We start from the raw sequence: 10519 nt of genomic DNA on the forward strand, positions 1-10519 counted from the left end.
CCCCCCCCCCCCCCATGCCAGCATGCCCATTGTATTTGGGGCACTGGGGAAGCCAGTGCATGCGTGCACATGTGTTTAGGGAACAAGGGTGGGCACAGTGGTCCTCCTGTTCCCTTTCAGCATACAGGAAGTCTAAAGCCATCAGGAGTGACTTTTTTTTTTCTTTCCCCTTTCCTCAGTTATGGCAGGGGGTACACAGCAGACCCTTACCACGCCCTTGCCCCTGCCGCTAGCTACGGAGTTGGCGCTGTGGTATGTATGATTTTTTCTATCCTCCTGCCATTTTTCTTATCCCCACTATGAAGAACTGCTGTCCAAGGCACAGCAGCTGCAATGAGTCTCCATCCACCACCACTTTTTATTACAAGGCCGTAGGACTACAATGATAGTTTAGTCTTGTGTGTTTGTATTGAGGGAGCCAGAAAGCTTTACTGCTATAGTAGAAGACAGCCTGCTTTGATGTGACTGTCTTGATGGTATCTTGCTGTTCTGGTGGTTAGGAGATGGGATAGGGGGTGGAGGGAGTCCTATATGATGATCATCTGAGCATAGCCAATTCTTTTTTGGTGACCATCATAGCTTTATTAAAGAGATGTGACAGGGATTATTAGAACTTGGAGGGGCAAAGCTTCCTCTTACCACCTTTTATTAACTTCAGTGTCACTGCTGCATGCTTTAAAAAACTGATTTCTTGGGAGTGGGGGAATAAGGTCTTAACTTCCATGGTCGTCATAGAGCTACCGGCAGAGCTGTCATTCCTAGATCTTTTTGCCGTATGAATGAAGTTGCTGAAGAACTACACTGTCCAGCTGGCAATGTCTAAACTGTCAGCTCAGGCAGAAGGGAAGTGAATAAACAGTTGGGCCCTCCGAGCTATCTCTGTACCCATTGCCTTTAGAAGGCCTATAAAGGTGGGACTGGGATTTGGAATGCTCTTCGTTTGTACAAGGAGGAATAGATCTCAGGACTCGCAGGAGTAAAAGTGGCAAACACTTGTTTTGTCCCTAAAGTCAGCAGATCTGACTCTAATATGCCCAGAGCTTGTCTTCTGGGGAAGAAAATGCCATTTTCACAGGTGTCTCACAGAGCAGAGCCTTACTTTGTAAGATGGGAAGTGTATGGATGAGGGAATCTGAGGGGGCAAAGCTGGTTGTAGCTTGTTTATCCTCATTTGCCCCTTTTTTTCCCCACATCCTAAGTTCCATATATTTCAGACTCTAAATGAGAAGATTCATGGGACACCAGGAGTGTCTAGGTCAAGACTGATGTGAGGAGCCCCTGGAACAGGAACAGCCTAGAGTGTTTCAGGTTAGAAATGAGATGCTAGGGGAGAGCTGCATTGCGGCTTTGGTTTGGAGGTGTAGAGCTTAAACAGGATCAGACAAGAGTTGTATTGGCATCTAAGGTGACTGAGACAGCTTACAGAAAGCTCACCATGTTTGCACCGGGAGACTTGCTGACCTCTACTTTTTAGCTCCTTGTCTTTGGATATAACCCACCTGAGTCCATGTTTTGGTTTTTCTGTCTTGGTCTCTCCCATCTTTTCTGTTACGCGGAGACTCCAGAGGTGCCAGATCAGTGCCTGGACACACTTGTCAGTCCTGAGAGCCTTTTGTCATTGCCTTAAAAGTTTCTCCTCCAAGCACCTCTAACCTGCCTCTTCTTTTCTCTTTTGACTTCTGCAGGCGAGTTTATACCGAGGCGGCTACAGCCGATTCGCCCCCTACTGAAGTGACGTGAACCCCCTGCAAGTGGGACAGCCCCCCAGCTCATGAGGCCTGGCTATTGCAATATTTACTAGTAGAGGAACTCTATAGCAAGATGAGGAGGAAAAACAGAAAAAAAAAACAAAAGAGAAAATACTTTTTTATACCTCACTATGTTCTTTGAATATGTATTTTTCCTTTAAATTTCTGCCTTTAATTCTTTTGTTCCAAAGATTGTGCATTTCTTTTTTTTCTTTTTTTGTTTTTTTTTCCTTTAGTTTTTTGTTTTTGGGGTATTTTGGTTTTTTTGGTTTTTTTGTTTTGTTTTTTTTTAACTGTGGTAAAAATAATGCATTTCTGTGTCTGTATGTTGGTGCGTAGCTTATCCTAGCAATCACGGAAGAGGCGATTAGTGATAAGGAAAGCTGTTAGGAACCAATATCATGCAATTAATCAGGAATGTGCAGACAGTTACTTTACCTGGGTCTGGTTCTTGGTGCCCGAGAAACAGGAAGGGGAAGACTTGGCCTATCTTCGGAAGGAATTGCTGCTTCTCTGTGTCTGGGACCCCATATGATGGTGGGAAGTAGCCATTTATATTTGGAAAGAGGGGAAACACAGAGATTTCCCTCATTTTATCACCGTCTGACATGTACAGGCTTGGGACAGTTTTGGCAGTGTCAGACTTTTAGAGTTGGCAAGAGAAGATTCCTTCAACCTGCCCAATGACTTTGGTTATTGACTGCTGTAGAGGGGACAAGACTTTGAAATGAATTATTGAGGAAATCTCCCCCCACACACAGCTAATCCTACTTGATTTGTTGCCTATTACTGGGCTGTAATTGTAGTTTTTTCCCTGTTCCTTTCCAAAGTCTGTCTGTCTTACTGCCTCTCCTTGCCTTCTTCACTGGAGGGAGTGGCAAGTGCACTGCAGATATTGGGCAGGAGCAGCAGAGTGTTTCTTTCTCAGATGTCAAGAATCATTTAATATTATGGAGGTGATGTGTGTGCAGTCCTGAGGAGGGCAAAAGCTTGCCGAAGAAGCCTGTCTCAATACCATGCTGAACTGCCCTGAGGTCCAGCATTCAAGGTCCCTCTTCTTGTTCACCTTGAGCCACCTAGGCACTGCTGCAACTAAACTGTTTTGAATAGTGTGAGTGAGTTAAAATGAGTTATGGATCAGCTGCAGAGGCACAGAGGGTGTGTTTGGGTGACGGAAGAGGGTCCGTCTTGTCAGAACACTATCCCTGAAAGTCGTATCATGTGGCTTAGGTGTCTGAGGGCAGGTAGAAGCAATTATTTCTAGCTCTGAAGTCATAGGAAATTCCCACTTCCTAGGTCTATTTGAGGTGCTTGCATATGCAGCCTACAGTCCCTGGGGCCATTCTGTTCAGTCGCTCAGTATTCTTCAAAGAGAGATGTGCACCTGAACTGCTCGATCCTGTAATTTACACTACAGATTGTAAAACTCTAAAGCAGAGAGGCTGTTTAGAAGGGCTCTGTGACTCCCAGGCCACCTCTCCTCTGCTCTCGGGAGTAGAGTGATTCTGCTATTTTTGAAAAGCATAAATTTTGCAGGTTGCTGCAAGAGCAGCATTGTGGCAATGAGTCATTGCTCTCAGAATCTGACCCTGATTTTAGAAACCAAAGGGGAGTAGTCTCCCCTTCAGCCATTAACTAGTGTGATGTTCCAAGCAGCCGTTGCAATCAAATGCAGGTTCTCTCGAAGCTTTATCTAATCCAAGATATTAGAGAAACAGAGAGAAAAGCACAAGTCCATTAGGCTCCCCTGTCTGTTTGAATTGGTACTGGGGTGACTTTCACCCCCCCCACTCCCCATGCTCTCCCCAAAAGGCAGCTTGGAGCATGGATTTGTAGCTGCAGCCTTCTCAGCTCCTGCCACCGCACACTTGCTGCTGCTTCAATGGCTGATAGCAGAATAGGAAGCCAACTGCATTAACTGTAAGCTTTCTCAGCAAGCAGGGCTGCCTGGAAGCTGCACTGGCCCAGCCACGCACAACACACAACTTTGCTCTTTCCCATCCCTGTTTTACACACACCCACACACACACACCCACACACACACACACACCTCTCCCTCCCTGTGCCTGGCAGAGGGAAGGTGCCTGAGATAAGAAGGATGGGAAGGTGATCAGCTAAGCTAGAGACCCTACAGCTATTGAATCCAAGGAGGAATAGCTAGAACAAGGGGACACCAAACTGCCAGCCTATTGGCCACTTATTTTTTTTCAGTTTTATTTTTTTCCAAGCCAAAGTTTGGTTTGTTGCTGTTATGACAATTTTTGTTGTTTGTATATAAATATTTTAGTTAGATTGAAAATTGGAGGGGGGTGTTGGGGCTTTCACAAAATCAAGGACATGAGGATGGTGTGTTTTTTTGGCTTTTGATGGTTGAGTGGGAAAAGAAAAACCATGTCTAGTGGAACTTCTAGTGTTATGTATGAGGCAAGCTAATCGCCATCCCCAGGCAGAGGGGTTGCTCCTCTCTGGAGCTGAGATGCAGCAAAAGCTGCAACTGGAGTTGGTTTGAAACACATTTGGTTGGGGGGGAAATGAAAGAAAGGACGTCTCTCCCATTATTCTCATGGAGGAGAAGTTATCAATGTTTGGAAGTTGCAGGGTGGGAGAGGGTGAGGAAAGACAGCATGCATAACTGAATCAGCAGCCACTTGAGCCTCTGCACCTTTCATATGTCAGTTCAGCTGGTTCTGACTGCAGCTTCTGAAAGGTCAAACTGCTTTCTCAAGTGTCCTCCTGCATCATGGCAGTGCAGCGTGCAGTTAGTTGCACTCTCACCCCCCTGCTTGCAGGGGGGGTAAGGTGGTGTTTCTGCTTTGTGTAGAATCTGTCCTTGGCAGCTTTAGCCCACTTTGTGTGAGAGCCTGTGTTCTGGTGTTTCATGGAGGCTGGGTCCCCTAATGTAAAAGTACCTAGTATTGCCAGGGTCAGAGACCCATCAATACTGGGTTCTTAATACATCAGTGCATGGGTCCCCCGATCCATTACTCCTTGTCAATCCCCTTAAATGCTTTAGCAAACAAACAAGTTTGAGTCCAGGGATTGCAGCTGGAGATGCCTCACTGTTTTAGCACCTGGTTGTTCCCAATTGCTGTCCTCCCTGATGACACAGTGGTGGACAAGCCGAGCCTTTTGTACTGCTGGTTACAGGAGGGGGCTGGCTAATTTTAGACATGTACTATCATTCATATAGTCCCAGGAATTTCCAAAGTGCAAGATCTCCTAGAAGATTGTGGCCACAGCTGGATTTTGGTGGCAGGAGTTCTCCTGTGAATGCTCTTTTGTGGCAAGTGGGATCCCCTCATCTTCCTGCCATCTCGACAAATACAGTGACTCCGATTCCTTTGGTGTTTGATGAAGTGCCTCATGATACAAACAGTGACTTTCATTCAGGTTAGCCAAGCCTTGCTATGTCCATCTTTGAAGACGTGAGGGAAGCCTCACATACATCTGTGTAAAATATAATTATACTAAAGGTTTTTAATAGGGAGCTAGAAAGTAGGGGCAGAGCAGAGGCTACCCTTTTTTGACTGAGGAGAAAATCACTAGCAGAGCTGTGATGGTCAACATTCAAGGATTTATCTCAAACAAGACTTCGCTCTTGTAGGCCTGGTCTACGCACGGCTTTATACCAATAAGACTCTTTCGGTTAGGGGCCTGACCTCTTCTTAATGCTGAAGTTATAATGGTGCACCTCTAGCATGCATGCTGAAAAGGTGACTTATGCTGGTTATTCCCTTTCCTGTATGGGAACGAACTTCAATGGGGTAAAGCATCTTTTATGCTGGTAAAATTGTGTATACACTAGGGGCACTTAGCAGAATGGAAGCAGCATAGCTCTGGCTTGTAGACAAGCCCTTAGAGTTTTGCTGTGCTCTTGAGGTGGTCTAGGACTAGTCACCAGCCTCCTGTAACCAGTTGTTCCCAGGTTGAACAGCTGTTGTGTTGCCATGTGCAAATGAGAGTTGAGTTCAACTGTCTTGAACCAAATCCCAGTTTTAAATGATTCTCACTTCAAAGCGCTGATGACACGCAGGCAGTAGAGTGGTCCAAGAGAATGGGCCATGGGCCTGGAGTTGGGAGGCCTAGGTTCTATTCTTGGCTCCGTCAGTGTGATCTTGGACCAACTGGTTCGCTCCGTCCGTGCTCCAGGTTCCTCATCCCCAGAGTGGAGGAGATAAAGATGCTCAGTCTTTTGGTGTCCAGTACTTTGAAATCTGTGGATAAAAAATGGTATGGGAGAGCTAGGTAACAGTGATGTTAATGTTGTCTCAGATCTGTGCAGCTCGGGCTGTACCAGGCTGTAAAATGGTTTACAAAACCATTCCCTAGCCTGGCACACCTTTCTAGGAAGAATCATTTTTAAAGGAATCCCTGGCTATGGTGGTTTGAACACAAGAAGGTAGGGCCCTTAAGGGTAGAGAATATAAAATAAGGCTTTGCAAATCCTTATGCATCTCGCCTCTTCTCTAACTCCCTCACACTCCAAACCCCTGTACCATAGGAAAGAGACAAAGTAGAGAACAGGCATAGGGAACACTTAGGAATTCAAGAAGGGAAAAACATACTGACTCTGGGGAGCTCTACTTTTGCTGAGTCCAACTCCAAAGGGAAAGCACACAGGCCAGCTGGAAATTAGCTTGCTCCTTGTGATCCTCTAGTCTGGAAGCCTCTGAGGAATCTGTACCTTGGCGCAGAGGGGGCATGTTTTACAGACCGTGTTACCTGTTTGCACTGTTTTAAAATAGGAGGAGAAAAAGAAAAAGCTTGTGAACAAGGTAAACATCCAATGTAAACTTCTGTGTGTTTTTATTTTGTCATGCTCTTGAAAATGTCAAACATTTTGTAGTATACACCAGTGACACTTGATTCTTTGTTGCATAAAACACTATTTTTTGGTGATGTTACTGTCTGAAAAGCCCCTCTCTTCCCCCCCTCCCCGATTCCTTCCCTATCCCTTGCTAAACTTTTCTTCTGCAATGAAATTTCCAGTCAACAAGGCAAGCAGGAATCTGATAGCCAGAGTGTGAAATGGGGCCCTTTTCAAGTAGGCTCCGGGAGTCCTCCCTGGTAATATTTCCTCTAGCCTGGAGTATGCAATAGAGGACCTCTTTTCCTCCCCAACACATGCAGAGGGTACAAAGCCAACCAAACCAAGGCATTCAATTCCTGAATTGATTGTCACTGCCAACAGTGGAAGGGGACTTTCAGATAGTGTAATCATCTGCAGTAACTGTCCTACTCTAGTTACTGGCTGCAGCTGGTGGCAGCTTAGGTGGGAAAATGACAGACAAGGGTCAGCCCCAATACTGCCAGATCAACTGCAAGTCAACTGGTTGCAGAGTAAAAGCACATCAGTCAAGATGGCTGATGTATAAAGCCGTCCACATGAGTGTTCATTTAGCTAGCTGTCAGCAAAATGCCAGTGATCTAAGGATTGATGTTCAGACTGGTCAATAAGTCTCTCGCCAGATTCACGATTTCGTTTCAAGTGGGGGTTTTGTTTGCTTCCCTGAGAAGTGGCCTCCTTAAAGAAATCTGGCCTCCCGCAGAAATAGTCTCCACTTTGGTCACTTCCTTCTATTTTTCTGTTCACAGTATTTTGTGTGTGTGTGTGTGCGCGCGCGCGTGTCGTAGTTTTGGCAGCTTGGTTTGGCTGCATTATCAAGTGACGAAATAATCCTCTTTTACCCTAGGGGATGCGATTAATTTTTTTTTCTTTTTATATTATAAATTCTGCTTGTAAATAGCTGTAGCAAATACCTGGGGCTGATAGCAAATGAGAACCAGGGCTGTAGAGTGCTTTGGAGCTGGTGGAGAGTTTACTGACCTCACAGGCTGATTTACCTGAGACTTGGAGCTTCTCAGTGCAAGGCTAACATGCCACAGAACCTCCAATGGCAATGACTGGCTTGCCCCTTCATGCGGTCTCCCCAGCACCTCGCATTGACAGGTACCCTCGGGGCACAGGGTGCATCAAATTTTTGGATGCTTTCCCCTCCCCTGGATCATTTCCTAGGACGCCCAAGCCGCTTGCCCAGGGTCCCATTTCCCTGCTGACTCTGGAGAAGCAGTATCTGCATCCCAGGGCTTTGTGACAGTCTCTAACTTCCCGCCCCCCCCCTTGTTAAGTATCATATTGTATAGTAGCTTTCAGACCATACAGTATTCATTGGGTTACTCCTATTATTATCAAGTAGCTGGAATTGTGAAGGTCGGAGTAGTTAGATCTTTAGCTTTTATTCCTTTTTTTTTTTGTATTACTATCCATGTGTATAAATTATTGATCATGTTGCTGGCTTTTATAAACTCTAAGCAAGGGAGGAGCCCTTCCTAACCCTTTGCAAATGGTAATGAAGCACTGTTTTTAAATAAAAGAGAGAAACACCAGCCTGATGGGTCCTGTGTGTGTGTGAGTATGTGTACTGATTCACTTAAGAAATCCTGTTGGTTTTCACATGCAATCCCACCAGGACATAAAATTAGCTGCTGCTGTTTTAACTTGAAGGTTTAACTTGGGATTGGTGCCTTTAAAACATGGTAAAAGGGTAAGCTCCAGACAGACTGAGAATCCTGGCAGAGTGCAGGTAAAATTCTCTTTAGCTCTGCTCACATGCCTCAGCCCTGGGTTTCCTCCTGTTCATACAGTGAGGCCTGTGAAGCTCGCAGGATCCTTCATTTCTGCTGCTGCTGCTAAACAGAACACAGCTGAGGCAGATCCATGGGGGAATGCAGTGATGCAAATGTGCCCCTCTGTCCCCCCCCCCCCCTTTTTTTTCAGCCAACGGCACCATGGGAGCAGCAACCAGGACCTTTATTTAAGTCCCAGAAGCAAGTAAGAATTCCTCTCCCTTCCCCTCTGTGCTCAGCAGCATGTCGCTTCCCTCCCTGCCTCCCTTGCTCACCACTGCAATCTGACTGTCACACAGGTGAGGAGGAGCTCCAGAGCTGTTCCTGCTGCACCTGCTGGGCTCCGTATGGAGCTGGGCTCAGCCAGGGACAGCAGCAGTAAGCGGGTTCCTTCTCCCTGCTTGGTTTCCCATTTGTTCCCTGATAGCTTGGGAGCAGGCACCGGGGAAGGGAACCTGCCTGCTGCTGCTTCTCTCTCTAGCTGAGTTTGGCTCCATGTGAACGGTTCTGGAGCCTCCACCCACCTCTGCCTCCTAGGTAGGATGGGGACAGTGGCAGCTGTGGGCAGAGGAGAGGGGTGAGTGAAGGAGAGGGGAGGAAACATGCCACTGAGCATGGAGGGAAAGGGATGGGCTGTGGGGGGGGCCGGGGGGGGGGGCAGAGATTTTACCTTCTTCAGAGACTTGAGAAAAAGTCCCCTGCTGCTATTCCTGTGGTGCTGTCTGCCTGCTCTGGTGGGTACGGGAGGGTAGGAATGGGGGCACAGCCACCCCGTGCAGTGCAGGCTGCTGTTCCCGCACCCCCTTTACAAAATGCTGGATATGCCCATGAACAGAATCATTTACTGTGGACTTGGCTGAGGCTGTCACCCATTTCTAATCCATACTGAAAACTGTTTCCTTCAAGTGAAATTTTAGTATTTCAACCTACAACATCTTCAGGGCCTCTTCCCCCTCCCAACCTGTGCCCCCAGCCTCCTTGATTTTTTTGTTAGCTATGGCTTACCAGTTAAAGCACAGAACTTGCGGTCAGCAGTTCTAGATTCTCAGCTTGGCTCTGCATATATTTCTTGGGACTCTTTAGACAAATAGTGTGATCTCTGATCTTGTTGCCCTGTCTGCAAATGACTATACCGACGTCTCACCAGTGCTTGAGGTTTAATTGATTAATATTTTCTAAAATGCTTTGAAAGCCTTAATTGGAAGGTATTATGCAAGTTTATTAAGAACAGCCTCCAACACAGGTGCATTTCCAGTGATCTAATGAGGGAAATAACAAATTGTAGTGTGGGCCAAATTACTTAGAGTTGGAGAAATTGGTAAGGGAAGTAACAGGACAGAAAGAGAAATGAATCTATGAGTGGCAGAATTAAGTGCAATGAGTGTATTTAAGCATACCGGGAACCAAAGGAGTGTTGTGAGAGAGAAGTGGTACAATTGTTAATAGCAATGCATAAAGTAGTGACTCTCAACGGGCATGCTGTGGTAGCCTTGGGATGCCTCAAGATCCCTTTCAAGAGTGCCACACAATGTTACCACTGTTAGGCTTTGCAGATGTTTCACAAGATAAACCTGAAGATTTCAAATAGGAATTCCTAGTGTTAAAATCATTCTGACCTGTGGTGGTCTGTCTTGAGTTTTTTGCAACAGAAGAATTTCTCTATTATGTTTCTGTAGTGGAAAAAAAGAGGACAAACTAAAGGTTGGTATTTTCTGAGAGGTGCCTTGAGTCTGGTGAGGGGTAAGAAGCTTCACAACTACTGGCATTAAGGCACAAATGTTCAATTGAAGTTTCCTTCATATATCTGTGCAAAAGTCATGCAACGTGTTCACAAGATGCTGATGGAATTCTTGCCATTCCAGTGATCATTCAAGAGGATGTTCAACAGCATTTACTGAAGTTAGACATCTCCAAAACATCTGGTTCAGACATCTTTCATGAAACTGGCCTAGGAATGCTCTGTTGTTAATACTGCTTTTCAATAAATCTTGGAACACAAGGAAGCTTCCACACAGGATGACTCTTAAGCTAATGTGATGTCTGTATTTAAAAAAAACATAGCATGACCAGAATAATTATAGGTCTGTCAGCCTGACTTCATTTCTGGGCAAAATAATTGAATGACTGGATACATAACTTGATTT

At 45.7% G+C, this 10519-nt stretch overlaps 1 protein-coding gene across 3 annotated transcripts in view; it reads left to right on the forward strand.

The window, feature by feature from the left end:
* Positions 1–8141, forward strand: part of RBFOX2 (RNA binding protein, fox-1 homolog 2) — a 318764-nt gene extending 310623 nt beyond the window's left edge. For all 3 annotated transcript variants that reach the window (XM_019515300.1, XM_019515302.1, XM_019515301.1), the window contains exons 12-13: positions 180–252; positions 1686–8141. In XM_019515300.1, coding sequence (XP_019370845.1) covers positions 180–252; positions 1686–1730 — 118 coding nt within the window. In that variant the 3' untranslated portion in view covers positions 1731–8141. The remainder of the gene's footprint in view (positions 1–179; positions 253–1685) is intronic.
* The last annotated feature ends 2378 nt before the right edge of the window (positions 8142–10519 follow it).

This window comes from Gavialis gangeticus, unplaced genomic scaffold (assembly GCF_001723915.1).
Source record: "Gavialis gangeticus isolate Ggan-Ray unplaced genomic scaffold, GavGan_comp1, whole genome shotgun sequence".
Classification (NCBI taxonomy): domain Eukaryota; kingdom Metazoa; phylum Chordata; order Crocodylia; family Gavialidae; genus Gavialis; species Gavialis gangeticus.